Here is a 16,398-nt window from a genome sequence, read left to right on the forward strand (position 1 = left end):
GGACTGGAATACTCAAATCTGTTATTGAAGTCTCTGTTGGTGTGTGGAATTGATATATAGAGATGGGTTTGAAAATTCGTACCAAAAATTGCACGAAAAGTACTAGATGGTACCAAATTTGGTATTGGGTGGCGGGATAGGTCTGGAATCCTCAAATCTGATATTGAGGTCTCTGTTGGTGGTGGGAATTGAGTTATAGAGATGTGTTTGGAAATTCGTTCCAAAAATTGCACGAAAAGTACTATATGGTAGCAAATTTGTTATTGGGTGAAGGGATAGGCCTGGAATCCTCAAATCTGATATTGAGGTCTCTTTTGGTGTCTGGAATTGAGATATAGAGATGGGTTTGGAAATTCGTGCCAAAAATTGCACGAAAAGTACTAAATGGTACCAAATTTGGTATTGGGTGATGGGATAGGTCTGGAATCCCCATATTTGATATTGAAGTCTCTTTTGGTGTCTGGAATTTAGATATGATGGTGCTTTTTTAGGATTTTACCAATATCCTCCTCATAAACTTCAAAATGAGAGATTTTGAAGACTTTCTGATGTAAATGGTAAACACTTTCCTATTTTTCTTTCCGAAAATGGAAAAACTTGAAAATCTGAAAATAAAAAAAAATAAAAAAAAAAAATAATAAAAATTGCCAAATTAGAAAAATTGTGGATTTTGAGAGCTGAAAAGGCCTAACACGAACTGTTGGAACGAATGGAAGAATTAAAGATGAAATTTTCGCTAGGGATGAAATTTTTGCTAGTATTTAAATAAATGAAAATTGGCGGGGGGTATACCATCTATCGACAAACCCGACAGCTGTTTTATTAGTTTCTTTTAATAATATTTATTTATTTATTTTTTTTTTTGGTTTTAAAAATTTGTGTTTTTAGAATTGTTCGACAAACAGGATTTTTAAATGAAAAATCTGGTGTTCTGATATGTTTTCTGTTTTCCGATATTTCGATTGGAAACTCCAATTATCTTCATTGAATTACGAGAATGGTAGGTATCTCTAAAAATGTATTGTGTTATCTTTAATTTTATATTCTTTGTAATTAAATTAAATTAATTAATTTTTATAATTTTATTTTAACGATTTTTGAAAAAAAAAATAATTTCAATTTTTTAAATGGATTTAGAAAATTGGAATTTTTATGTTTTTTTAAAAATTAATTTTCTTAAAATTTTTTTATTTAAAATTTAAAAAAAAAAATATTTTTTTCAAAAAGAAAAAAAAATAATAATAATAATTGAAAGTGTAATAAACGATATATTTGATGTGATAAGTTGAAAACTTAATTTAATTATTTAAAACATAAAAAGCTAAAAATTCAATTGAGTTGCTAATTTTAATGTGATGGCGTGTGTTTGAAATACATATTGATTTTCAAATCAAAGGCAAAATTCAAAATTACCAAAAACAAAAAAAAAAAAAAAAAAAAAATACTTAATGAAATAAAAAACAACAATGTGCGATACGTTTCATAACGAATTAGTTTATAGGAGTTCATTTATTTGTAGGTTAGGTTTTCAAAAGAAAAAAATTATTCACTGAAACTAAAAATATACAATAAAAACAAATATAATAAAAAACGAAAATAATAAGAACAGTAAAAAATTAAAAATAAATTAAATTAATTAAAAATAAAGTTAATTGTAATAAGAACAATAAAAAAATAATATCTCCACGGACATCCCAGCAGGGAGATATAAAATAAAAATTTGGATTTGTGTTTTCATAATTTAATGAATTATTTTCACAACAAGCACGCAAGTTCCTGGATGATTTGTACAAAAATTAAAAAAAGTTCAAAAATTAAAAAATATAAATTTACATAAAATATTTAATTAGGCATACAAAAAAAAATATCTATTGTCCTGTAATTAATACAAAACTAAATATTTAAAAAGAAAGGAAAATTTGGAACAATTACATTCGTCCTAAAAAATATACGCATATATGGGTTATATTGAAGAATATATAAAAATTAAAAAAATAATACTAAAAATTAAAAACAAATAAAATGAGAAGAAAAAAAACTATAAATTATAAAAAATAAATATTGCAAAAAAATAAATCATTTTTATAAATGTCTTTGTTGTGGGATCATCATATTATATATATATGGCATATTTATATAAGAGCAATTTTCAATTATCAAAAAAAAAAAAAAAAATAAAACAAATATATTGAAGATGAAACACTGACCAAGTATGACAAGTAAAAAATATAAATTTTGTTAAGAAAAAATTTAAAAAAAAATAAAAATAATGATAACTACATGACCTGAGGAAAAGAAAACAGAAATTATATTACAACACATAATTAAATTAAGGAAAAAAATAAAAAAAAATTGAAAATTTATGGGAATATACACGTACGTAAAATGTCATAAAGTTAAAAAAAAGAAATAATTAATATTGATTATGTAACAAATGTACAATTGCATTTTTTGATAAATGTTATATCTCCATGTGCTTTATTTGTGCTTCAATTGAAAACGTTATGGAAATACACACAAAAACGAAACAAAATAGGAACAAAGAAAACAATTTCAAACTAAAGAATTCATAGGAAATTCTATAAATTTTTATATGGGATTATGAAAATTCCTTATCCGATTAAACCGATTATTCGATCTACTGAAGTTTGGTATCGAGTCGAAATCGTCTCTGGCTTACGGCAAAAAATCCCAATTCAACTTTGCGATTTTGTTCTAATTTTCATACATGAGCCAAAAAGTATGCAACGAATTTTGCACTCTTCACTGTGGCTAAGGTTAGATACAGAAAAAATCCAACAGATTATGAAAGTAGAGCTAAAACAAGTATGAAAGCTGTAAGTTCGGCCGGGCCGATCTTTGAATACTCTCCACCATTTGCAACGATTTTGGCAATTTCCAAAAAAATAAAATCCGTTAAAAATTCTGTTAAAATCTTAAAAATACCGAAAGTAGCCGTTGCATTAGGGTCTATACGACGACGTGAACCTGCATAGATAGCATAGGTTGATAAAATTTTACTCAAATGTGTATCATGCCTGCAGGACTTTTGGTATTGAAAATGGGTGATGTCGGTCCACGTTTTCGTATAGCCCTCATATAACGGTACCCCCCTGATTTTCGGTACTTTGGTGATTTTACCGACATTATTTACCGGAATTATTTCAAATTTCTTATTTGCGGTTCGTAACGGATGCTACAGCTTATGATAGAAAATTGTCTGTGCAGGTCCACGTCTTCGTGTAGCCCCCATATACCGGTATCCCCCGATATTCGGTACTTTGATGATTTTAGCGACATAATTTACCGGAATTATTTCAAATTTCGTATTTGAAGTTCGTAATATGTTCTACAGCCTATGACAGAAAATTGTCTGTGGAGGTCCACGTCTTCGTTTAGCCCCCATATAACGGTACCCCCCGATATTCGGCACTTTGATGATTTTAGCGACATTATTCACCGGAATTATTTGAAATTTCGTATTTGAAGTTCGTAATGGGTACCACAGCCTATGACAAAAATTTTCGCATGCAGGTCCACGTTTTCTTATATGCCCCATATAACGGTACCTCCCGATATTCGGTATTTTCATGATTTTAGCGAAATTATTTACCGGAATTATTTCAAATTTTGTATTTGAAGTTCGTAATGGATACTACAGCCTTTGACAGAAAATTGTCTGTGCAGGTCCACGTTTTCGTATAGGCCCCATATAACGGTACCTCCCGTTAGCAGGTATTTTGATGATTTCTGACACATTATTTACCGGAATCGTTTCAAATTTCGTATTTCAAGTTCGTTATGGGTACTACAGCCTATGACAAAATGCAGTTCCAAGTCTTCGTATAGCACCCATATAACGGTTTTCAATTAAGTAGTAGTTTTCGATTTTTTTTTTTTTTGAAAATTTCAAGTTCCTTCCAAATGGTGGAGGGTGTTGAAAGTTCGGCACGGTCAAACTTAGCTGTTTTTTGACTTGTTTTTCTTTATAAAATTTCCTTGAATTCTAGCAAAATAGGGGCCTAAATCTCAGAGGATATATGTATGCCTTGGCGATATCATTTAATATCATGGAACTACGATCGATCTGAAAAATTATTAAACTAAAAATGGATTTTATAATCCAAATTCAACAACAACAACAAAAATACAAACAATTTGAGAATCAAAACTACCTCAAAAAAGACAACAAAAATGTTATTGAAAACAAAAAAACAACAACAATAACAAAATACCAAACAAATCCATATTAAAACCATAATACTTGACATTACAAATGCGTTAAAGAAAAAAAAACTGTTCACAATTTATAGCAAAAAATAAAATTGTAAATAATTAATTGTGATAATTTTGTTAATTTAACAAAACAAAAAAAAGAACAAATTAAGAAATTAAAAATATATATACATAAAAATGTAAAAAAACAATGTCATCTGTGGAGAAGTTATCAAATGATTTATATGTAAACCATTTTTATATGTCTTATTATAAGAAAAGAAAAAATTACAAAAATAAAAAAATTAAAACACTGTGTTGCAAAATTATAAATTTAAATATTTTTAAGAAAACTCAAATCATCAAGACAAAGAAATCAAACTGATCCCCAAAAATTACCTTATCACAACATACGATTGCATTATTTCAAAGATTTTTATGAATAAGTTATATATATATCCAATATCCATACAACTATACAAACAAACATGCATACACACATACTTACATACATATGTAAAAATTGTTCAGACCATGTTCATTGTAATTTAAAAATATATATATCCACAACAGAATTTTTCATAAAATAAAAAAAAAACTTGAAAAAAAGTTAACAACAATTGTTTAATTTTGAGGGGCCAAAGGCTAGTTGGAATGGAAAGACGATTGGTCAGGGTAGGGGTGAGATAAGGCTGGACTAGCAAATTTACTAAAACTATTATAATTTCCACCAATATTCGTGGATTTTCAAAAGGACTTCAAGGACTTACTGGCCAATATTCGTGGATTTTTAAAAATATATTTTTTTCAAGGATTTACTGGCCAAAGAAAATATCTTTTCAAGGACCTCCTGGCCAATATTCGTAAACTTTAAGAAATATTTTTTCAAAGACTTCCTGGCAATATTCCTGGATTTTTAAAAATATTTTCTCAAGGACTTCCTGGCCAATATTAATGCATTTTTTTAATATATTTTTCAAGTCCAAAATTTGTGGATTTTTTTTAAATATTTTTTCAAGGTTGTCGTGGCCAATATTAGTGGATTTTTAAAAGTATTTTTTCAAGGACTTCCTGATCAATATTCGAGGATTTAATTTTTTTCAAAGACTTTCTTGCCAATGTTCCTGGATTAAAAAAATAAAGACTTCTTGCGCAATATCCGCGAATTTTTAAGAATATTTTTTTCGAGGACTTTCTGGCCAATATTCGTGGATTTTTAAAATAAGTTTTTTCAAGGCCAATATTCGTTGATTTCTAGAAATATTTTTTCAAGGACTTCCTTTAAAATATTTTTTCGAGGACTTACTGGCTAATTAAAAATATTTTTTTAAGGACCTTCTCGCCAATATTCGTAGATTTTGAAAAATATTTTTTTCAAGGATTTTCTGGCCAATATTCGTGAATTTTTAAAAATATTTTTTCAAAGACTTCCTGGCCAATCTTCGAGAATTTAAAAAATTTAGAACTTCCTGGGCAATGTTCTTAGTTTTATAAAAATATTTTTGCAAGGACTTCCGGGCCAATATTCGTGGATTTTCAAAAATTATTTTAAAAGCACTTCCTGGCCAATATTAGTAGACTTTTAAAAATATTTTTTTTTTTAGTTACTTCCTTGCCAATATTTGTGGATTTTTAAATTTTTTTTCAAGGCCACTATTCGTGGATTTCTAAAAATATCTTTTCAAGGACCAATTTTCGTAGATTTTTAAAAATATTTTTTTTCAACGACTTTCTGGCCAATATTCGTGTATTTTTTAAAACATTTTTTCAAGGCCAATATTTGTGGATTTTTTTACAAATATTTTTTAAACAGCTTCTGGCCAATATTCTGGACTCTTAAAACTTATTTTTTCAAGGACTTTTTGGCCAATGTTCGTGGATTTTTAAAAATATTTCTTCAGGGACTTCCTGTCTAATATTAGTGGACTTTTTTTATATTTTTCAACCCTTCCTGGCCAATATTCATTGATTTTTAAAAATATTTTTGCAAGGACTTCTTGGCCGATATTCATGGATTTTAGAAAAAAAATTGAGGCCAATAATCGCGGGTTTTTAAAAATATTTTTTCAAGGACTTCCTGGCTAATATTCGTGGATTTTTAAAAATATTTTTTCAAGGACTATTTCGCCAATATTCGTCGACTATTTAAAAATATTTTTTCGATACTCGTGGATTTTTAAAAATATTTCAAGAACTTTGTGACCAATATTCGTGAATTTTTAAAAATATATTTTCAAGGACTTTCTGACCAATATTCGTGGATTTTTAAAAATATATTTTCAAGGACTTTCTGGCCAATATTCGTCGACTTTTTAAAAAACTTTTTTACGATATTCGTAGATTTTTAAAAATATTTCAAGGACTTTCTGACCAATATTCGTGGATTTTTAAAAATATATTTTCAAGGACTTTCTGACCAATATTCGTGGATTTTTAAAAATATATTTTCAAGGACTCTCTGGCCAATATTCGTCGACTTTTTAAAAATATTTTTTCGATATTCGTGGGTTATTTAAAATATATCAAGGACATTCTGACCAATATTCGTGGATTTTTAAAAATATTTTTTCAAGGACTATTTCGCCAATATTCGTCGACTATTTAAACATATTTTTTCGATATTCGTGGATTTTTAAAAATATTTTTTCAAGGACTTTTTGACCACTATTCGTGAATTTTTAAAAAATATTTTTTCAAGGACTTTCTGGCCAATATTCATGGATTTTTAAAAATATTTTTTCAAGGACTATTTCGTCAATATTCGTCGACTTTTTAAAATATTTTTCAACCCTTCTTGGCCAATATTCATGGATTTTTTTTAAATATTTTTTTAAGGACTTTGTGGCCAAAAATTGTTGATTCTTAAAAATATTTTTCCAAGGATTTCCTGGCCAATATTCGTGTATTTTTTAAAAATATTTTTTCAAGGGCTTGCTTTTAGAAATATTTTTTTTCAAAGGCTTCCTGGTCAATATTGGTGGATTATTTTTAAATATTTTTTAATTTTATTTTTTTCAGTTCTATTACTTCACCCAATATGAAATTTGGTACTATTTAGTACTTTTCGTACAATCATTAGCTTTCAAATGATACCTATATTGTCCATATCTGTATAGTAAGCCGGTGTGTAACCCGGGTATTGGACCCGCGCTTTCGGCGATGGACGGGTGGACGAACGGACATGCATAAATCGACTCAGATTCATTCAGCAAAGCAACTACGGGCCTATGTCGCTTCGTTCCCCATATCACAATCAATTGTACCAAGACATTATACCCCGTACAAAATGTGATGTACGTATAAAAAACCATCCTCTATGTGATCTAAATTGTATATTAACGAAAAAAATAATTTGAAATTTCGTTGAATATTTGACCCTAATAAGTTTCAAGTTTGTGATGTCTTTCCATACAACTTGATTTTTGGTTAAAATAAAAGAAAACTCACCTTTCGAATGAATGCCACAACCATTCACTACAAATTCACCACAACACGGCTTTTAGTTGAGGTCGTACTGCTAGCACAACAGCAATCACCACAACCCTATTACCAATGCATATAAAAGGGCAACAGTGTTGTATTTCGTTCGTACTTAGCATTGACACAAACCGCACACAATATGATTTCAATGCATCAATGAAAATTTATCAATACTTATAATTCACATATGCTTTTTCCTTAAAACGTACATACAAATAGCAAAAGAAATCACCAGACATTGTTCTTGCTTCGGCAGAACATATACTAAAATTGGAACGATACAGAGAAGATTAGCATGGCCCCTGCGCAAGGATGACACGCAAAATCGTGAAGCGTTCCACATTTTTTGTAAAAATTTTGAAGTAAAATAACTGTTATGGGCCCATATAATGGTACCTCCATTTTTTCTGTATTTTGGTGATTTAAGCGACATTATTCACCGGAATAGTTGGTATTTGAAGTTCGTAATGGATACTACGGCTTATGACAGAAAATTGTCTGTGCAGGTCCACGTCTTCGTATAGCCCCCATATAATGGTACCCCTCGATATTCGGTATTTTGATGATTTTAGCGACATTATTCACCGAAAATGTTTCAAATTTGGTATTTGAAGTTTGTAATGGATACCACAGCCTATAACAGAAAGTTGTCTGTGAAGGTCCACGTTTTGGTGTAGCCTCTATATAACGGCACCTCCCGATATTCGGTATTTTGATGATTTTAGCGACATTATTCACCGGAATTCTTTCAAATTTGGTATTTGAAGTTCGTAATGGATACTAGAGCCTACGACAGAAAATCGTCTGTGCAGGTCCACGTCTTCGTATAGAACCTTTTAACGGTACCCCCGATATTCGGTATTTTAATGATTTTAGCGACATTATTCACCGGAATTTTTTTCAAATTTGGTGTTTGAAATTTGTAATGGATACTACAGCCTATGACAGAAAATTGTCCGTGCAGGTCCTCTTCTTCATATAGACCCCATGTAACAGTACCTCCCGATATTCGGTACTTTGATGATTTTACGACATTATTCACCGGAATTGTTTCAAATTTGGTTTTTGAAGTTCGTAATGGGTACTACAGCCTATGGCAGAAAATTGTATGCGCAGGTTCACGTCTTCATATAGCCCCCATGTAACGGCTCCTCCCTATATTCGTTACTTTGATGATTTTAGCGACATTATTTACCGGAATTCGTTCAAATTTGGTATTTGCAGTTCGTAATGGATACTACAGCCTATGACAGAAAATTGTCTGTACAGGTCCATGTCTTAGTATAGCCCCTATATAACGGTACCTCCCGATATTCCGGACTTTAATGATTTTAGCGACATTATTCACCGAAATTGTTTCGAATTTCGTGTTTGAAGTTCGTAATGGATACTACAGCCTGTGACAGAAAATTGTCTGTGCAGGTCCACTTCTTCATATAGCCCCCGTGTAACAGTACCTCCCGATATTCGGCACTTTGATGATTTTAGCGACATTACTCACCGGAATTGTATCAAATTTGGTGTTTGAAATTCGTAATGGGTACTACAGCCTATGACAGAAAATTGTCTATGCAGGTCCACTTCTTCATATAGCCCCCATATAACGGTACCTCCCGATATTCCGGACTTTAATGATTTTAGCTACATTATTCACCGAATTTTTTTATTCAAGTTTCACATTCGAATATTGTAATGGTTTATGACAAAAGTTGCCTATGCAGGTCCACGTCGTCGTAGAGACCCTAATATAATGGCTACAATCGGTATTTTTAAGATTTTAACAGAATTTTTTTTTGCCAAAATCGTTGCAAATTTGGAGGGTATTCAAAGGCTTTTTCATGTTAGTCTACGAAGATGAATTTGGGATATTTTATAAAGACGACTTTGAGGTTAACTATAGAGGGAATTTGGAGGTCATCGGTAAAGACGATTTTAAGTTCGCTCATAATGTTGGATTTGAGGCCATCTACAGAGACAAAGTCCCTCATTGAAATTAAATAAAACAGAGCCATTTATGGAATAAAATATACATATTTTTTTATTGATATTTTCAAAATAATTTCAATTTTTTTTTTACAAATGGTTTCTCAAAGAACTGAATTATGTTAATCATTCCAACTTTATTCGTTAACATAGTATTTTCAATATTATTTTTGTATACAAAAGATATTTTTTATTTTAATACATAAAATAAAGACGATACAAAAAGAACAGAGACAGTAGTAGAAAATTATTAAGAAATAATAAAAATATATAAAAATATTAAAAAAATTAAGAGATTTTTTTGTTTTGTTTTAATTCTACAAAAAATAGAATTTTGTGCTTTTTGATTTAAAAAATAAAAGACAAATAATATTTTTTTCAATTAGAGTATAAAATATCAGATATAGAGAGCACTAGAAATACTTGTGATGTTGTTGTTATTCATTGATTTTTGTTCGATGTTGATCAGTATGTCAGATTAATAAATTATTGAAAAAAAAAAAACAGAGATTCTGAAAATTGACACTCTGAGGTTTAGTCATGTTTGAATTCCGGCTGTAAATCGTACCAGGTGTTTAGACCATTGCCCGAGACTTCAGGATCTGTGAGAGGGATTTTGAGCTGGAAAAAAGAAAGGGGGAAAATAAAATTGAATATTCCAAAATATATATGAATTATAATTTTTTTGTTGGAAAATGTTGACCAGGGAGGACCTAAGAAGGTCTTCTTAAGATCGTAGCAACTCGCTGAGAACCTTTGAAGGCCACGTGGGTCTTCTATTAGTCATTTGGAGTTCTTTAATTAACCTTAGAAGAGGCCTACTTTTCTATGAAACAAATTTAAATCTACGATTTTTGGTCAGAACATCTTTGGAAAAGTTTACATTTCCGCTCATTTTTTTAATATTGACCAGATTTTTTTTTTTAATATTTTTAAAAATCCACGAATATTTTCCAGGAAGTCTTTCAAAAATATTTTTAAAATTCCCACAAATATTGGCCAAAACGTACTTGATTTTTTTTTTAAATACACGAAAATTGGTCTTGAAAAAATATTTTTTTAAAAATCCACGAATATTGGTCTTGAAAAAATATTTTTTTTAAAAATCCAAGGATATTGGTCTTGAAAAAATATTTTTTTAAAAGTCCACGAATATTGGCCAAAACGTACTTGAAAAAATATTTTTAAAAATACACGAATATTAGTTTGAAAAAATATTTTTAAAAACACACGAATATTAGTTTGAAAAAATATTTTTAAAAATACACGAATATTAGTTTTGAAAAAATATTTTTTTTAAAAATCCACGAATATTGGCCGGAACGTACTTGAAAAAATATTTTTTTAAAAATCCACGAATATTGGTCTTGAAAAAATATTTTTTTAAAAATCCACGAATATTGGTCTTGAAAAAATATTTTTTTTAAAATCCACGAATATTTGTCTTGAAAAATATTTTTAAAAATCCACGAATATTGGCCAAAACGTACATCAAAAAATATTTTTAAAAATCCACGAATATTGGCCGGAACGTACTTGAAAAAATATTTTTTTAAAAATTCACGAATATTGGCCGGAACGTACTTGAAAAAATATTTTTTTAAAAATCCACGAATATTGGTCTTGAAAAAATATCTTTTTTAAAAATCCACGAATATAGGTCTTGAAAAAATATTTTTAAAAATCCACGAATATAGGTCTTGAAAAAATATTTTTAAAAATCCACGAATATTGGTCTTGAAAAAATATTTTTAAAAATCCACGAATATAGGTCTTGAAAAAATATTTTTAAAAATCCACGAATATTGGTCTTGAAAAAATATTTTTAAAAATCCACGAATATAGGTCTTGAAAAAATATTTTTAAAAATCCACGAATATCGGTCTTGAAAAAATATTTTTAAAAATCCACGAATATTGGTCTTGAAAAAATATTTTTAAAAATCCACGAATATTGGTCTTGAAAAAATATTTTTAAAAATTCACGAAAATTGTTCTTGAAACAATATTTTTAAAATCCACGAATATTGGTCTTGAAAAAATATTTTTAAAAATCCACGAATATTGGTCTTGAAAAAATATTTTTAAAATCCACGAATATTGGTCTTGAAACAATATTTTTAAAATCCACGAATATTGGTCTTGAAAAAATATTTTTAAAAATCCACGAATATTGGTCTTGAAAAAATATTTTTAAAAATCCACGAATATGGGTCTTGAAAAAATATTTTTAAAAATCCACGAATATTGGTATTGAGAAAAATATTTTTAAAAATCCACGAATATTGGTCTTGAAAAACTATTTTTGAAAATCCACGAATATTGGCCTTGAAAAATTATTTTTAAAAATCCACGAATATTGGTATTGAAAAAATATTTTTAAAAATCCCACGAATATTGGCCAAAAAATCCTTGAAAAATATTTTTAAAAATCCCACGAATATTGGTCTTGATTTTTTTTAAATCCCACGAATGTTGGTCTTGAAAAAATAATTTTAAAAATCTACAAAAATTGGCCAGGATGGCTTTGAAAAATATTTTTAAAAATCCTAGAATGTGTTTGGACCAGGAATTTCTTGAACAAAATATTTTAAAAAATCCTCGAATGTTTGGACCAGGTAGTCATTAAAAAAAAATATTTTTAATTCACCACAAAGTCCTTCAAATAGTATTTTGGACGGTGGATGTAGAAAACTTTTTAAGACCGATTCAATGGACCAGAGACAGTTAGGAATACCCTTTACAGTCTACAGCAAGATTTTTATGTGCTTTATTAACCATAGCGAACCTCTATTGGCCATAAAAGGATCTCCCTTGACCACAGAATACCTCTATTGACCATAGATGACCTTGGAAGGACCTCTAATGACCATAGAGCACCTTGGAAGGACCTCTATTCACCACAGAGGCTCATTTAAGGTCTTATATTAGGCAATGGAGACATTTTTCATAAAAGGATTTCTATTTCCTTAAAGGAAATTTGAAGGATCATAGAGACCCTTTACCTATTGATGTCCTTGAACGACTATATAGGTCTCCAGTGGACCCTTAATGAATATATAGGACGTTTGGATGTCTTCTATCGACCAAAGATAAACTTTAGCGTCCTTTATAGTTCATAAGTGACCTTCGAAGGACCTCTTTTGACCATATAGGGCATTTTAATGACCTCTGGACCTTGAAAGGACCTCTATTGATCATAGGGGGTCTTTCAAAATCTTCTATTTGCCAAGGGAGACATTTTTCATGCAAGTCATTTGAAGGACTTTGAAGGATCATAGAGGCCCTTTATCTATTGATGTCCTTGGAAGACTATGAAGGCATCCCGTTGACCGTTATTGAATATAGAGGACGTTTGAATGTCTATTCACCTATTTATCCATTTAAGTTCTAGGTAGACTATGAAGGCCTTTTAAGGGCCTCTATTGGTCGTAGAAGGACTCTGAAGAACCTCTATTGACCAAAGAAAACCGATCAATACCCTATATGGATCAAATGGGGCCTTTGAAGGACCTTTGTTTTTTATAGAGCACCTTTAAGGACCTCTTTTGACAATAGATGGCCTATGAAGGACCTCTGTTGCCCACAACGGGCCTTTTGAGGACTTCTATTGACCGAACGCAGCCATTGATCACTAGCGGCCTGAAGGACCTCTTCGAAATACCTTTTTAAGGACCTCTTTGGACAATAGAGGGCCTTTGAAAGACCTCTTTTGGTAATAGATAGCTTATGAAGGACCTCCATTGACAGAAGACAGTCTTTGAAGGCCCCCATTGACCGGAGACAGCTTTTGAAGGACTTCCATTGACCAAAGGCAGGCTTTTAAGGACCTCTATTGACAGTAGAATCATTCTGAAGGACCTGTATTGGCGGTAAAAAACGTTCAATAGCCTGTATGAATCAAATGGAACCTTTAAAGGTTGTGGAGATACCTTTTTGACCATGTACTATATTTGAAGGACTTTTATTGCTCTACAGGATCTTCGAATGTATTCTATAGACCATGGGCCCCTTAAGATCTACCATTGACCATTTAGAACCATACCTCTGTTTAAGACCTCCAACGAACATAGGGGGCATTTTAAGGATTTATATCGAAGCATCTCTCCATCATATTATCCCCCATCCCCAACTTACCATTCCAATGATGGGACTGCCAAAGAAGCCCTTCTGCGTGCAGACTGTAACCTCCAACTCGCTCTGTAACAGCTCAGCCGTTGACATCAAATACTCGAAAGTGGCATCGTACACGGGATTACAATTATCCTTGATGACAACCGTCTTGCGTTTCGATTCTTTGCTTCGGCCTGGCAGTAGATATAGCTTAACATATGGATCGGGTATATTGGAGGGATCACGTATAGGAATATTCATTATCTTGTGAATGGTTACAAAGAGTTTCTGTCGCTGGGCCAAATAGTGGATGGTCAGCAGGATGCGACCCAAACCGTGTTCACCGGGTGAGGCGGAGAGATCGGGTACACGATGGGTTAGCACCGATTCGCCGCCAATTAAATTCGCCGAAAATGGATTGGGACTGCGAGGCGGTGTTATGGATTGTAAATTCGTGGGACTAGAGACTTTCAAGTTCGGTTCCTCCTCGCTCAGTGGGGTGTCGGCTGAGATGCGACTGCTTTGGGATTGTAATTCCTGGGAGGAAAAAAGGAAAAAAAAAAATGAAAACTGATTTTTTTTTTTGAAAACATGTCCTTACCTTTGGCGATGAGGGTTCCTGAATACTGGCTGTCTTACTAATGGACCGGGCCAATTTGTTTTCTCCCGCCACCGGCGCCTCCGAGCTCTCGCCATCCTCAATGGCCTCGGCCTTCTTTAAGATACGCAGTGACAGCGACATTATCAGCTTAGATTCGGGTCCAGATTTCTGAATCTGGAAGGGTTGCGACACAATGTCCATATTCTCTTTGCGCAGCAACGTGGCAATGACATAACCAAATTGTCCAATTTCACTGCCGGTCTTCTGATCGAAAATCTTAATTTGCAGTGTATCATTTTCCGGATTGCCCACCAGGAATGTGAAGCCTTGCTCCCAGACGGGAGAGTTGTCGCGCATAATCATGCCCGTCTGCTGTTTTTGTTTGCCAACACTGCACACCAAATAGGGGTCGGGATTGGAGTTTATGCGTGCCTGTTTGAGATTCTTGGCCGAATCGATGAAGACAATCAGTACGGCCGAACTCATGGAGGCGACACGCAGCAATTGGGTTTCGGCCAAGGCCGCCTGCAAATCCAGGGGGTTCGAGGTGAGTTTGTACCATTGTAGGCGTACGTGCAGCATACCATGTTTGGCATTCTCCAAGGTGAGCCACTGGAAAAAGAAGGAAAAATTAATTTAAAAAAAGGGGCTTGAGATAGAGAGACCTTGTGAAATACTTACGGTATCAACCACGCCACGTTTCACGGCATTAATAATTTCAACACTTGCCCTGTAAGGGATTTAAACAGACAATTAGTTGAGATCGTGTGGGGAAAATTATTTTTTTTTTATTTGAAATTGTAAAAAAATTGAAAAAATAGAACTTGAAACTATTCTCTAAATCTAAAGTTAGTATTAATTTAGTTGGGAGATTTTTGGTTAGAGATCTATTAAATATGAAAGAGTTAGATTCCTTGACCCAGGGATTTTCTAAGAAATGGAAATGAATTTTAAACACCAAGATGGGATATTCAAAAAGGTGAGAATACATAGCAGCCTTTTATTTTGGCATATGTCGCAGGTTGGCTTTTTCGTAAAAGAGCAAAGGAGTTTTAGGCTGACTTAGTTCCATTTCCGTTCATTTTATGGAAAAGTCTTGCCAGAAAAAATCCTTCTATCACATCTCGAGTCTACTTTACACATCGTGTTAGAGTCACTTTTTTATTGTCACAACAGTCGGTCACCATGGAGTCGGTTTCCCTGATCGTTATGATGTTACCGGCGCTTCTGGCTCAGGTTAGTGCTCTTACTTGGGAAAGAGTTCTTTTGCAGCCTCACAGCAAGTTTTCTCCGAATAAGGCCTGCTATCACTGGGATGACGCACCAAGGGCAAGTTATTGTGTCGATCCTCGGTACTGGCTTTAGAATCAAAACGCACAATGGGTTTTCTTGAACATCACTTTTTATTGGCGGCACAAATTTTATTTTAACGGCCTTCTTGGTCAAGAGAAACGAAACAGTTAAAAATCAAAAAAAAAAAAATCTTCTCATCAAAACCTTTCTTACTCTGAGAGCAAGAGAACATTGATCAAAGCAGAACCAATGATATGGCATTGCCAGTATAAAACCAGTAAAAAAAAGTCTTAAAGTCGGGCGGGACCGATATGATACCCTACACCACTTTGCTAATTTAGTAGGGCTCCGCATAACAATTAAAGGTGTTTATGGGAGAATTCAATCATACACGCTATGATTATAATTATAATTTAAAGTTCAAAGGACATAACATGCCGAAGCATGTGTATCTTTTAAATTCGGACTTGTATTGCCCATTTGGTGCACAATTAATTTGAAATCGGATAAAGATATATATGGGAGCTATATCCAAATCGGAACCGATCTCCATAAAATTTGGCAAAGCTATTTCTGAGCTGTATTTGATATATTTCCCTGAATATCGTTGTTACGGAGTGCATATTACGGCTGTGGGTAACAAATATAACAAATCGGATGAACAATATATATGGAAGCTATAGCTATATCTGAACCGATCTTCACCAAATTTGA

At 32.0% G+C, this 16,398-nt stretch overlaps 1 protein-coding gene and 1 non-coding gene across 7 annotated transcripts in view; one reads left to right on the top strand and one right to left on the bottom strand.

The window, feature by feature from the left end:
* The first annotated feature begins 7,935 nt into the window (after positions 1-7,935).
* Positions 7,936-8,042, top strand: LOC131802796 (U6 spliceosomal RNA). The gene has a single exon (XR_009342394.1). It is a non-coding gene; the product is annotated as a U6 spliceosomal RNA (small nuclear RNA).
* Positions 8,043-9,706: 1,664 nt separating this feature from the next.
* LOC101888065 (extended synaptotagmin-2) overlaps positions 9,707-16,398 on the bottom strand; it is a 60,681-nt gene continuing 53,989 nt past the window's right edge. For all 6 annotated transcript variants that reach the window (XM_059123418.1, XM_059123417.1, XM_059123414.1 and 3 more), the window contains 4 exons: positions 15,073-15,121; positions 14,392-15,003; positions 13,815-14,327; positions 9,707-10,299 (listed from right to left, as the gene is read on the bottom strand). In XM_059123418.1, the coding sequence (XP_058979401.1) occupies positions 10,213-10,299; positions 13,815-14,327; positions 14,392-15,003; positions 15,073-15,121 (1,261 nt within the window). In that variant the 3' untranslated portion in view covers positions 9,707-10,212. The remainder of the gene's footprint in view (positions 10,300-13,814; positions 14,328-14,391; positions 15,004-15,072; positions 15,122-16,398) is intronic.

This window comes from Musca domestica, unplaced genomic scaffold (genome assembly GCF_030504385.1).
Source record: "Musca domestica strain aabys unplaced genomic scaffold, Musca_domestica.polishedcontigs.V.1.1 24, whole genome shotgun sequence".
In the NCBI taxonomy this organism is placed as follows: domain Eukaryota; kingdom Metazoa; phylum Arthropoda; class Insecta; order Diptera; family Muscidae; genus Musca; species Musca domestica.